This window comes from Topomyia yanbarensis, chromosome 2, assembly GCF_030247195.1.
Source record: "Topomyia yanbarensis strain Yona2022 chromosome 2, ASM3024719v1, whole genome shotgun sequence".
Classification (NCBI taxonomy): domain Eukaryota; kingdom Metazoa; phylum Arthropoda; class Insecta; order Diptera; family Culicidae; genus Topomyia; species Topomyia yanbarensis.
In genome coordinates, this window is record NC_080671.1 from 302,024,194 (window position 1) to 302,039,106 (window position 14,913).

Consider the following 14,913-nt stretch of genomic DNA (forward strand, 5'->3'; position numbering starts at 1 on the left):
TCACAAGCATTTCCGTAATTTGTTGGGTGGTGAGGGGGAGGGGGGAGGGGGTTATGTTTATCCCGGTGGTACCTAACGTTCAAAAGGGGGTGACCCACAATCCACATATCCTTTCCTTTTCTTTCGTTTTAGAGGTATGGTGTCTTTAGCAAAGTTGCTGCATGGCATCTAGCGCTTTATTTGATCATTTCATATTAGTTTTAAATTCAGTCGCTAGGGCGGTGCTGCTAGCATTTCATGGAACGAGAAAAAAAGATGGTGTCTACTAAAAAGTTGTATGTCAGGAAATTATTAGTATATCTTTTGATGGTAGGGGGAAAGGAAAGTATAAGTATATCTTTTGATGCCCGGGGCTACTTGGCGGTAGGGGTAAGCTGGCGGGATCACCTTTTCTCAGTTTCTAATAGACATAAAGCGCTGTCTTTTGTTGTGAACCTCAACGCATTATCCAATGTGTTTTTGTTGCAAAACGTTTTGTTTAGTAGAAGCTGTGGGCGATATTGTGTTTTTGAGCATACTTTGTAAATTTTCTTAATTTCAAACATTTTGTGTTATTTAAGATGGTTTTCAATCTATTCTTCGAATGATTATATTTTTCGAAAGTGCGTGAAAAGAGCTTTCAGTATCCATATAGATATTACACATATCGATACACAAAAGTAATTTGTTAAATCATTTTCCATAAAATATGCTGTTGGGGTAAGTTGGCGGTGACGCACACGGGGCAAGTTGGCAAGAAACTTTTCCTTGTGTCTCTCGTCAATGCAGGGGACAATTATTTCGAACAATCACCTGAATAACTTCGAAAATTTGCTTTTGAATATGGAGTACGCATCGAAGTCAAAATGACGGGGTATTGAGACTGAAATATAATAAAAAGTTTCGAATAATATACAGTTTTACTGAAAAGCAATCGCCACATTTCATAAGGACCAATGATGAATCGAATTTCCATTTTATTGCTTATTTTCTGGAATTCCACCAACTTACCCCATACATACAGCCAACTTACACCGGGGCTGGGGTAAGTTGGCGGCTTTTCCGCGTCACATATTTTTGTCTCTAGAAATGAAAACAACGTATCAATCATTTTCATAAACTTCAGAGATGTTGCCAACAGCCTGCTTTTTCATGCAACGTGTTCTATTTTGCAAGATCTACCAAAATCGAAGCAGTAAAAAATAAAAACTGAAAACACCGCCAACTAGCCCCGGTCTCACCTACTAAATTTGTAGATCTCACAAGTTTTGAAACACGGCGCATTTTAAAAACATAATATGTTGATTAAATTTTTAATTTAAACCATACAGGACATACAGGACTTACTAAGTTTGCATCTTCAGATGATATATTTTAAATGGTATGACCTACAACACACCACCACATTTCTATCTAGCTTTATTAAAAAGTTGATAGCAGCGCCGCCCTTACGACTGAATTCCAAACTAGTATGATTTAACCAAATAAAGCGCTAGGCGCCATACTGTAACTTTTCCGAAGACACCATAACTCTATAACGAAAGATAATAAATGTTTTTTTTTTAAATTTTCCTGCCACAATGGATCGTTTTTCTCTTGATCCCTTATTGCACGGTTAACTTTTAATGTAGAAACATGAAACTCTCACTTCATTTTCGAAAAAAATTGCTCAACAATATAAATTCGTGTTATTAGATAGAATTTTTGCCATTGCGTTGCGTTGCGTAAGCGCGGTATACTTCGTAGATTGCAGACTGATGACTCTCATTTCCAGCCAGACTACTTGAGGAGCATTGTTTGGGAATAACAATTGATCCAGTCCAAGCGAGAGTTTCGCCTGAGAGCCACCATTGCGGGTCACGACCATCTTTACCGTAACTTGGGATGAGAAAGGAAGTGTTCAGTTCAGGATTCAGTTTAAGTAGGAGGGACTGGTATAGATATACCAGTACAAGCACGTGGACCTCGTGGATGGGTCTTTTGTGCTCAAACAAACCTCCTGGAACAATCATCATTATCCCGATGTAGCATGTAGCTGTTTATCACCAACAGGATTTTGAACGATAATTGTGCACAATGCGAAAGGTAGAAATCACTTGTGTCATCATAGAGATTTCTGGTTAAAAAGTCCCACTTATGAACGATTTGGTTAGGTTATGTGCACAAGGCTTTACTTCTGTGTAATTTCACCGAATAGAACAGCCACCAAGGGCAATCCATAAAGGTACTTTGCATAGAGTTGTGATATAATATTTTAGAGAAATGACAAATACAAATGACAATACATTCATATTTATTTCAATTCAATTCCAATTTATATTAAAAAGGTTAAATTCACCAATGTTAGATATACGAATCTGATTCAGGGTAAATTTTGACGAAAATTTGGCTTAGAGCATAGAAAATTCGGTTACCTTGTTTCTTTAGAGCAACGATCGAGTTTTCATCTCCCAGGATAATGGTATATTTTCCAAATTCCGGTGGTTGGATTCTGTTTACCTTCCAATACTCCAATACTTAGTAGACAAGTTTTTATTTAGGCGAGCAATTGTTTTCAGTACTGTATCAGCCCAGTTTTTTCCCAAACGCGGTGCCATGGGTGCGGAAAAAATCACACGACGAAGCGGTGGTATGCATGTGTACGGTAAGACTGTGAATTCAGGTAACACCTTCTTTTTAGCAATAGAAGCCAACGAGTCTTTCAGCCAGTTTAAGTTGAATTCATCGCGTGAGTTGAACCATCCAACTCCCTGATTATGACCAGAGCCATTGAACGCGGGCTGCAAGTCATCCGGAGCTACGTTTAGCTGGAGATGCACTAACTCGTCACTCAATTTATTAAAAAACATGTCGTCCACATCTGCATCCACGAGTTTAATACAAATTTTTAACTTGTTTGCATCACGTTGTTTCTGTCTTTTGTCCAAATTGTTGGCGGGAGAGCAAGCTGGACGCTTAGAGTTTTCGGTGGCGTTGGATTTGTCATCCAGTTGAGCAGCGTCATTTTCCATCACTGAGGCAGGAGAACGTAGTAAACTTTCTTCGTCCGACAAACAAAATTGTGACATTCCTCACACTGTTACCTATCGCTTCTCGATGCACGAATAGTACTGATAATCATCTGACTGATTTTGGACGATCCATCCAACACATACACAATTTTCGCGTATAACAGTTTCTTGGGAATATTATCTAAATCACGGTGGGATTTTGAACTGCGCTATGAGAAATTTTTTTTCTGAAACATGTTTCAAATATGCATTTTTGTTTGTACACATTTGTTATCACACCTGGTTTCAACAATGTGCAACAACAATTTACATTTTAGGAATATTAGATGATTTTCTAATAGGAGGTAACAATATTTTGTTCCGGCAGTGTGTCGCCATTCTAAGCGATTCACTGTGATCGTCGTCCATACAGCCACAGTCAATACAGATCGAGTAGTATTTATGACGATCAACAGCCTCACCACGACCATCAAAGTAGACATCATATATCGTATCATGTATAACAGGTTAGACTTACCATTTTGGATATTTAACTGTGTATCAGATATACTCACAAAAATATTATAAAAAGGGGATATGCTTGTTGAGACTGACAATGAGCGATGCTATGACAGTATCATTTCAAAAGCTACATGATGCCGCCAAAGGTCCAATCAAGTGTGAGTTTGAGCAGTTACGGACATTTGACCATACAAGGAGTACCATGGATATCACACTGAAGGAATGAGTCACATACACTAGCACAATTATTTGCACATCATAAAATATATACAGATAAAAAAACACTATTGTAATGGCCAGCCATCTTAAGGATCCTAGATCGTAAAATAATTTTTAGCTAACTTTATTTGGAAATAAAGCAAATTTGCACAAATCTTCATATTCTTCACATGCGGATTAACTTAATTAACAGATTTTCCAACTCTATGTTAGATCACTAATTCGAACTCTCCGTTTAAAAGCAACTTTTTGACGATTATTGCGTATCCTCAACTTGTGTAGCTTATATGCTGTTATTGTATTATTGCATTATTATTGAGAAAGGAAGTGTTGATGTGGTACTTACTTAACAGAAGGCCCCGACTCAGTGACACTCCCATAAGTACCACGGATTGGGTAGTGCGTGGATTGTTAGTCAGGATTCGCTTCAAGCAAGCGATGCGACTGAGACTATATTTTCGTGCATGTTTGAATACTTTATTGACTGTAGGATACGTAAATCTTCTAGGCGTTTAAACTCTGGCTAATCGTTTATCGAGATTGTTTCATCGAAAACAACTTGAACTTCGGACAGCCGGCTGTCGGGAGTGTTGTCGACAATGTAAAATGGACCGTAAACAATGAGTTTAAAAGTGGGATGGTGGAACATTCAAAAATTATGTCACGCAAAGATTACCCAATACCAACTAACTCTCTGTCATATTACTACGTTACTTTTCCCCTTGGTCTAATACGAATCAAATTTTTTTAGTTTTTCCTTCATTTTGTAGTGGCACTTTTACGCTACTCGCAAAAGTGCTCATGTTCTATGGAATTTCCTATATAGGGGAGAGAGGGTAACAGTGGATCAGCAGGAACTATGAACCATTCGCAATAAAATCATAATGCATGATCAGAATCGCCTCATTCCCTCATATTTCACGATTTCTAATTCTTTACACGTGTTGCTATATTTTGGAAGAGATCTGATAACTCTATCTCTGTTTGTTTTGTGATAGCCGGAGTAAATTTGCAATGAAAAACATTATTCCATCATTGAATATATGTTTAGTCACCATTCATTGAATAAATGTTTATTCTATTGCTCTTTTATGCTAAACATTTGCCGCGAACAAAGTTTTTTGGTAACTTCTCATGGTTCTGTGTAATTTCACAATTTTCATGAATAGACTCATTGGGTAAGTGTGAAACGATGGCGTATGAGGAACAGTGATTTTTTTTTGTTTTTGTGGTATGTCTCAAAATGTGAATGGGTTGCGATTTTCCACAGTAAATACTACTCATATAGGGCAAAATTAGTGAATTTGGGCAAGTTTTGTAGAAATTGTCTCTTATTTCAGGATTGCAGCTAATATGCATATACGGTGGTTCGATGTTACGCGATGATATAGTGAATTCTTTCGTAAACAAACGATTTTCGCCTCAATATAACTTTAATTCAAAGCGTTAAGATCATTTTTCGTCAAAATAAAAGAATAAAATTTATAAGTGGAATATTTCACTATAGACGACATCTTGTTTCATAGTTCCTACCCATGGGGCACACTGATACACTTTACCACCGACTGTTCATTATCCAAAAAATGTTATTTCCCGTGAATTTTACCAGCTAGAAAAATATATGTATTAGTCAACAACAGAGTGGCACTATGTATCACTTTTGGTTACACAAATAACATGTATTAGGGGAGACCGGGGCTAGTTGGCGGTGTTTTCAGTTTTCAAGTTTTACTGCTTTGATGTAGGTAGATCTTGCAAAATAGAACACGCGGCATGAAAGAGCAGACTGTTCATCCCGGCATTTTGACTTTGACGCGTATTTCATATTCAAAAGCAAATTTTCCAAATTCTTCTTGCAATTGGCCGGAATAAATGTCTTCTACATTGGCGAAATACACAAGAAAAAGATTTTCTTGCTTTGGAGTGAATTCCAGAAATAAAATTTTTTTAAGACTTTTTTTGCACTGTAAATAGTATCGCCGACATGCCCGCGTGCAGTACCGCCAACTTACTCCAACCGCATATTTTATTAAAAACTATTTAAAAAATAACCTTTGTTTTTGGATAGATGTAATATCTATACGGATACTGAAAGCGCTTTTCACGCGCTATCGAAAAATATAATCATTCAGGAAATAGATTGAAAATCACCCTAAATAACGCAAAGTATTTAAAATTTAGCAAATTTACTTGGTATGCTCGAAAACACAATATCACCCACAACTTCCACCAAACAAATCGTTTTGCAACAAAAACATTGGATAACGGGTTTCGCATAACTTGAGGTACACAAGAAGAGGCAGAGCTATATGTCTAATAGAAACAGGGAAAAAGGGATTCCGCCAACTTATCCCAACCGCCAACTAGCCCCGGGCTCCCCTATCATCAAAATTAAATTGTAGAAAAAATGTGTTTCATTGTTACCCTCTCTCCCCTACATGGCGCAATCGTGCGTAAAAAGGCCGATTGCGTCAAAGCACATGACGTGCTCCCCTCCCATTTATGTCACAATTAGTCATATCTCTTCCTCCTAATAGCGTGGCAGAATTCATAAATGGTCCTTATTGGTATAATCACAAGCATATTGAGATCCCGTAACTTGAAATTTGCCACCTCGTTCGAGTAAACGTTCCGATATTACAATGAAGACGCGAAACATAAAAAATATAAATGCTGCGTTCCTAATGTCATTAGATAGAATTAGTGCCATGGGATAGAAAGTAGCCATGCATAGCAAGTATGTGAGCGGCATTCACTTTCAGAAACGACTGTCTTGGCCGAAACGTCAACGTACAATGCAATCCAACTAAAAACAGTATTAAATCGAGTTCACCGATATTCGAGCTACAACATAACATTTACTGATGGCGAATCGAAAGAATACTTTTTCTTAAAATTTCGGAAAACGAACAATAAAACTTGAATTTTCATAAGACAACGTGGGATCACCCACTTTTGGCCACCAGCTAGTACTGAGGATACCACCATCGTCAACTTTGACTGCAAATTGCAAAATTATTTTCAAATTTATCAAATAGCAGTCTATGTGGATTGCTTTGAACTATTAAAGAATGTCGATCTCGGAAAAAAATGTGGGTCAGCCTCTTTTGGACGCCAGCCATTCATTTTGCAACGAAAATTTTAAAAAATATTGTTCAAATGTTGCAATGTTGTATTTATTCCTGTCCGTGAAATTTACGGAATGGATTAATACTCTATGTATCGCTGAAAAATTATTTAAAACTTTCACTTCGATATATGGCCTGTGTTAAGCCAAAGAGGACCAAGCGTCGTTTTGAGATCATATAGATCTAAAATCGTTATAGCATCCAATGTAACACTAGAAACTCCAATATCTATTATTGTTTGGGTTTAATTAAATCTCTAAACCTCCAAAACAATGCATTTTATCGAGTGAGAAGGTGGGGGTAACCAATTTTACAATAACGGTAAAATCAAAATACTGCAGTGATCCTCATCGCTTCGCTTCGCAGATTTACCTACAATTAACCGATTTGCAACATTTTTATCAGAATATGTTTCGCACGATTTCCTCTGATTTTTTTGATGACAGTTACCATCACACACTATGCTGTTATAAACACTTTGACTATTATATTATATATTATATCTTCAAAAATTTTGAAGATAAGCGCTCACAACAATGATACAAATTTATTTCATTTTCTTATAAAAGGCAAAAAATATAATGAAAAGTCCACGTGGACATTTCCGATGCCACCATCCATAACCATGGACAAGCGTGGACTTTCTTCTTCGTGGTATATGGATGGCCTCTTACTAAAATCGCGAGAAACAGCTTTGCATCCTCCCAGTCAAAAGGGCAAGTTGCTGGCTAACGGGGGGCTATTTGCCAACTCGGATGCTCTAATTGCCCTTCAATTTGCCAGAAAATTGCTGGCAATTAGGGGGCTATTTCCACTGTAACATTTGGGCGATTTGCTGCTGTCATTTTTTGCCACTCTACCCGCCCTTAAATCGCCCCCAAATCGCCCCCAAATCGCCCAGGCAACGCGCCATTTAATCGCCCTTAATTGCCTAATATGAAAATTACAAATAATACTTATTTTCGGATTCATTATCAACTCACATAAACTTGTCAGTATAATAGGTAATCACCACCAAACTATAGGATGAATCAATAGTGAAATTGGTATTGCATACCAAAACTTACTACAATTTGACTTTCATGACTCTTCCCACACTACTTTTACAGTAAACAGCAAGTTACGGCGGATAGCCTAGAACAACGTTTCAATAGCCCACTGATCGCCAGCATGTAGTTTAACCTGCCTGTCCGCCATTTCGTTTAGTGGGTTGTTCCACTATACTTCTCGACAAACATATGATTACGGCCTAAAACGAGGGCGTGACACTCTTTTATAAAAATATTTCACCTGGTTTTATACTTTTTATAACTCCCTATATTTATTTATAATTGTCTATAAAAGTTGTAACTGTATTCGAATCGTAGAAAGTTCGAAAAAAAAATCGAACACCCGTTACCATAGTAGCCTTAGTTACCACGAGAGATTATAAACAATGAAAAAATGGTTTTGCATAAACAAGAAATGGTAAGTACTCAAATATTTTATATAATTCTGGGTGTTTCTAGTTAGTATCCAGCTCCAGCGACACAACCGATCCTAATCAGAATAGGTTGTGTCACTGGAGCTGGGCACTAACTAGAACCAGCTAGAATTACGGGTTCATTTTCTGGCTGGACTTACTGGGACTTACCTGCGGTGGTTCTCCTGGTTTAGTAAAATCGGAGCCATACACAAAAACGCTGCTTTGTCAAATCCCAGTCTTGGTTTCTACAAGTTTTTTACCTGTCTTAACGCCGATAATAATTCAGCCATCCCAACCGCAACAGCAGCAAACATCCACAATTCCAGCGTTCTTCAGCAATATTTCTTATCAGCAGCAGCACATTAAGATTTTCCATCATCCGACCGCGATATAGCAAAAACGTTGAAACTATGCTTCTGCCACAGAGTTTGACTCCCGATCCTACAGTTCCCCTATCCTATCTCTGATGCCTCAATTTGATACTAATCATCAGAATGACCGCTTCAAGTTCTGCAACCTTATCAACTTCATGTTTTTCCAAATATTGTCGACGTGATTCAATTCTCAACTTGGGTAGCAACTTGCTCACCCGCTTCGAGCTTCTTCTCTAAATCGGACACAAGATCGCTTTGGATTTTCAAGAAACATTTCGTCAAAGGTTTGTATCATAATTCGTTTTGTTTCTTTTATTTTATAAGTAACTTTTACAGGAAGAACTGCGAGTCCATATGATTTTGCTGATGACGATTGGGTTCCAAGCCTCTGCTTTGATACAATTGAAAGATTCCTAAATTTAGTGGATGCAAAAGTTGAAAATGTAGATAGTAGTAACTTCCTACGGCAGAGCCAATATATGGATATGGAAAAACCTGTTGTCTATGTCAAGAAAACATTGCCCTGATGTCAGCTCTTCCATCACCATCGTGTAATCGTTTAAAATGGCTTATTAAGGAAATTGCTTACATTCAACTACCTTTCAAGACTGAGTATACAAAAATTTTGCATATGAGCGATGTCTAACAAAACTAGAAGAGTTTCACACTTGGCGTGAACGTCAACAGATCATCGACTCTTTAATTAGAACCTTTCGGGATATCGAAAAAGACCGCCGGATTATATGGAGGAGGTTCTCCCGTTAAACTCGTCTAATGGAGAACGTGAAATAAAGATTAAACATAAAACCACTGAAACGATATCAACGATACCTGAACGAGATGAACAATTTGATCAGCTGAAGACTGAAACTTTTTCCGCGATACAACCTTCTGGTGCAGAATTAGCTCGAATTGATACTGATGTTTCAGTGGTTTCTCCCACAGAGATACCTTTGGTTGGAGAAAAATAGATTGATAAATGCTGGAACTAAATGCCAAGAAGAGTCGAAGGTAGTTGTGGAGAGCACGATTTATGTATTTATGGATTGTTTTTAAATACGTTTGCAATACACGAAACGATTCAATCACTTTTTTCTCAGATCCGGGATCTTTTACGCTGTACATTTCACAAAAAAATGCGATCTTTTTCTACAAGGATGTTCTTTAATAAGTCGTGGGGAACCATTTTACATTGAATCAAAACGAAGACTACATATTAAGAAGACTGATATCTCTTTCCTTCTCCCATACAAACGAGAAGCGACAGAGATTACAACACCTCTATTGTAGGAAGGTAGAAAGCTTAATATACAAATGTATATGTGTGTGTGTGTGCATCACTATGAAAAGTACCACCTTTACCCGCAAGTGGCGTAGCTGTTACTGTCTCCAGATTCTGGTCAGAGTTGCCAGTCTTCTTGATATGCAGTCTTCGATCAAAACAAACTGCCTGGTTCCATCTTTATCACCGTCGAAACGTCTTTAATTACAACTTTAGAACCATATTAAAAAAGAACACGCTGTAGGGTTATATTGTGCACATCCGAGTATAAGCTTATGAATCTGATTCAGTTGAAATTGTACATGTGAAATAATGTGCGTTCTTCCTTAGTAAACTCATTGCTGAATACTAAATCGTATGCCATTGTCTCGAAAATTCTGCATAGTCCACTAATAGAAGTTGATATCAATTTCGTAGGTTCCGTTGCGGGTATGAATTTTGACGGTTTTCTTGTTTTGTTTCGTTGTTCTACCACCAAGACCTCGGCGTCCTATCTTGATTTGACAATTGATGGGATCAACTGTTCTTTCGTTCCTAGATCCTAATGAACCGCCGCTCCAACCAATCTTCTGAAGCAACTTGAATCCCAAATTGCTTTCGTCGATTTTCTTCTCCTTAAAGTCATTAACCATAGGACACGGCGGTCTACAGTTCCGTCAATTTTTTTTACATTCGAGGCTTTCGTTGTCTAGATTGACGGATTGCTTTTTCCGCTGAAAGAAAAACAAGCACTGAAATTTTTTCGAAAATAAAGTGGTAGACAACAAAATATCTTACAACAATGTTTAACCATCTTTTCAGGAATGAGATCTTTACATTTTTTCTAACCGGCTTATCCGAATCGCCTATCGCTTCAAACAGTGCAAGCGCTCCCACCTTTATTTGGCTCAAGATTTTTCCTCCGGCATTTCTCGACATGTGAAGCTGCTTAAACTTGCTGGAGTATTCCGTTCACAGTTGAGCACTGCTGTGAGAAACCTGATCTTCCGGTCCTTTCCGCTGTACTTCGGATGCAGCAGCATTCGAAGCCGAAACGAATGTTCGCTGAAGTTAATTTCTTCTGGAAGCTCGATACTTATTGGCAACCCCCTCCAACAGCTGCTTAAGACGTTCCATCGTTGGTCTTCGGTTCGGTATTTTGCGGAGCATATTTACGGCATTATTTCACTAAAGATTTTTCATTTCTTATATTGGACAATCAAACAACACGTAAACCACAAAATGACACCCGTGGATGGGAATCATTGTTGGATTGCTTATACCTGCTACTCCATCACAAGTAGTTATTCTTCTGCAGTGTAATCAGGTCGGTTTCGGTGCTTTTGGTATGTGGCACAAGTACAAAGGCTTCTGTTTACATTGTTGGATTGAGATTTTCGTTTGTCGATCGATTTCAATTCAACAATGTCAACAATAATAAATGACAGCTCATAAATCCACCGCACACTGAGAATATGTTCGAAAACAAGTTCGAAAATTCATGGTTATAACAAAGATAAACTCAAGATAGAGTGGTCCGATGTTTCCCATGTACCATCCAAATGCGACCCCTCGATGCGCCCGGTTCACCGTCAGAGTGACAGTTCAATAATGAACTGAAGCGAAGCCTTGCGAAAAGGAAACAACGTCGATCTTTGCGTCGTATCTATGACAATGAATTATTACGAACATAACAAGAAAATTTTCGGCAGAAAAACAAACAAACCTCGAGGTTTTCAAAGTTCGAAAATTAGGTGATATATGAAGTAATATAACTTTTTGCTATTGATAACTAAATTAGTGAATTAGTCTGCTGACTAAAAATTGATATATTTTACGTCAGATTCAGCAACGAAAGTCGGTAGAGTCAAGTCGATGATAACCTGCAAATTTTCTTAGTTGGAATTGTTACAATAATCACCTGCTTAGGATACAAACTGTTAGAAACGGACGAGTTATCTTCAATAATTTCGTCCATATATGCTCTGCAAATAGGCCTTTAGTTGTAAACATAGCCTGTAATATATTTTACTGTCCGTATAGATTACATGTTTCTTGCACAACAAGATTGTCTGCAACTTTGATTTGATTCGTAACCATAGCATTTTGTCGACGCGTTCTAAAAATTATCGACGCCTATTAACGAGGGGACAGCAAAATCATACTATTATTGAGTTCACCGGTTCACGGTTGCTGAACCATCTTTTGTTAATGGTTTGTATGGGACCTAGTAATCTTGAGTTTACCTTTGGTTATAAAGTGTATAAAATTATAATGTTGTCTATAATTCTACAAAAACGTTATAATTGTATAATATTTTATAATTTATTGGAAGTGTCACGCCCCTTGGCCTAAAAGCCAACTGTCAAAATCCATTTTTAATGGAAATTCCGGACAAGCTGTTACTAGCTGAACACAGTTCACAAAAGTTTATGAAAGAAAAAACTTTTCTCTTTCGTTTACTATCAACATCTGTGATTGGCATGTAACGGTTTGTCCGGAATTTCCATATAAAGTGGATTATGACAGTTGGCTTTTAGGCCGTAATCATATGTTTGTCGAGACTTACACACGATTCTACAATTTCCCACATTCATTGGCTAAATGAAGTGCACTAGATAAACAAAATACAAACGAGAACACGCGAATTGTTTAAAAAACAATTTTATGCTTAAGCCAAACATGAACCGCCATGTTTGTAAAGCGCAAAAACAACCAAGTCCATTTCAGCCACCAGAAAATTTGTCTACTTGCCTTTAAATCGCATTCGCAAATTGCATTTGTTCCTAGGGGCAATTAGCACAGGCGAGTTGAGTCAAACGTCAAACTGTTTAAATCAGCCCCCTGGCAACCCTATACCATCATATGGAGTTTGACAGCGACCTACATATATGGGGTTTCATAGCTATAAAGCCCCAAACAAAGAATTATGTTCGGCACTATACACGATATTCATGCATTCCACACGACGGCTTGCATCTTGTGGGATGATTTAATACCATTTTATTCTGAAAATCAACATTTGGTAACTAATTACTGCTTTTAATCATTCGATTCAAAATGAATGTTTTGATTTTCATGGCAGTGATGCTGACTGTACAGAGACGTCGTCCTTGACAGGGGGCTGGTTTAAATCGCCTGACCATGTTCGTCCGCATTTTTTTTGACCGGGTTAAAGCAGGAACTTACCAAATGAAGTTGGTGCTTGTTTGCAGATAACGCTTTGACGGGCCACTCGCGAAAACGAAATTACAAATGAAAACGATATATCCAACATGTATCCATTGTTAAAATGAGATGCGATGAATACTGAAATTAACACTATCTCGTTGTAGGGTGTATAGAACACTATTCATATAGCATGCACACATAAACCATTCCACATTATTTTCTGCCTATGCTTGAATATGAATAATACAAAAAATATGTGTTTTACGAATTGATTTGGTGTGTATCGAAACTGAATGTTACTTGTCGAAGGGACTTATTTCTAGAATATTAATATTCAATTTTCCAAATAATTCATTCTGGTTCGGTTTAAAAATTAGTGTCTGTATTATGCAGTATCTGGTCGAACGCTAATTGTCGTGAATCCTTCCGGTTTATTTACAAATTAACGATCCTAATTTGAAATGTAAATTAACAAATGCGTGACTGGAACCGGAAAACTGCATTTGATGCCAATATTGCCATTCCCTATATCATTCAACCAGTCCAACATAGGGTTGTTTATTTAGGAAAATCGTCCTTTCCGTCGTTAGGCATTGAATAAATAACCGCAATGCATTGAACAATTGCTGTTTGTTTTGCGCAGGAAATAAAATTTACATCACCGATCTTCCATTTAAAATGCAGAAACAGCGTGCCTCAGCTTCGTTATATAATCAGGACAGACAATTTTGGCAAACTCATTCAATTCGCCATAAAAAATAGTCAACGGCCCAAACGTATGTTACTTGACGATAAGGCGGAGATCCTAATAGGTGTAAGGTGTAATAATACTAGCAATGTCACGAAGCTTTGAAAAACAAAAAAAATGGAAATTACACTTGACACCCTAAAAACCGAAAGTCAGATGACAAGAGTGCTATCTACTTCTAACATGCGATAAAAATAAGAATGAAAAAGACGAATGAGAAGTTTCTAGATTGTTTCCTTCCGAACAAGGGAAGATTGCACAGATTACAGAAGCGCGTCTGTGCTGATGTAATCTGCTTGTACCACGAGAGCTTCATTCTGTCCTATCGCTTTCCTTTCTCGAACGGTGGTCACAACAGCAAATAGGATTCTCATGTAGCTCAAAGCGTTTTTTCTTTCATGGATGAACATTGCTTAAAACTTATTCGCTGAATCACTATCTTCTGTGAAGGAGAACAGGACTAGTTGATAGTGTTTTCAATTTTCATTTAGGCCGATCGTGCAAAATAAAACAGATCACTCAAAATAGCAGTCTGATTATTAAATGCCGAAAACTTTCTTTGCATATGTTATTGCCAACTTGTCCCAATCAGATACTTTTTAAATAGTTCAAAACACAACCTTAAATCTGTTTTGAACGCTTCTCATGTACTACCGAAAAATAAAATTCTTCGTGGAACCACCATAAATGTTATTAAATTCCTGAGGTAAGGAAAGTTTACTTGGAATAGTCGAAAAATCAGAATCTTCATTCTACATAATAAAACATAATGCGACATAAACACATTGTAGAACGAATTTCATATCACTTAAAGTGCACAATGAGAGACATCGTAACATGACTTATATAAACGCAGAGTATAAGGTTCCATCTTACCCCTAACGCTGATTTGCCGCGATATCATCTACTGCGAGGAATTGTGTAAAAGGATGGTTTATAAATCCCTAAAAGTAAAAGTACATATTAACATTGAAAACCTTGATTTCAATCAAAGATTACATTTTTGAAACATATGTATTCGTCTCTGATACTTTAGCTCATGCTTGGGATAAAAGC

The 14,913-nt window shown here is 37.4% G+C and overlaps 1 protein-coding gene across 1 annotated transcript in view; it reads right to left on the reverse strand.

The window, feature by feature from the left end:
* Positions 1–9,376: 9,376 nt before the first annotated feature.
* LOC131680495 (uncharacterized) overlaps positions 9,377–14,913 on the reverse strand; it is a 113,835-nt gene continuing 108,298 nt past the window's right edge. Inside the window, exons 5-6 of the mRNA XM_058961205.1 lie at positions 9,509–9,628; positions 9,377–9,448 (exon numbers count right to left, since the gene is read on the reverse strand). Of these exons, the coding sequence (XP_058817188.1) occupies positions 9,377–9,448; positions 9,509–9,628 (192 nt within the window). The remainder of the gene's footprint in view (positions 9,449–9,508; positions 9,629–14,913) is intronic.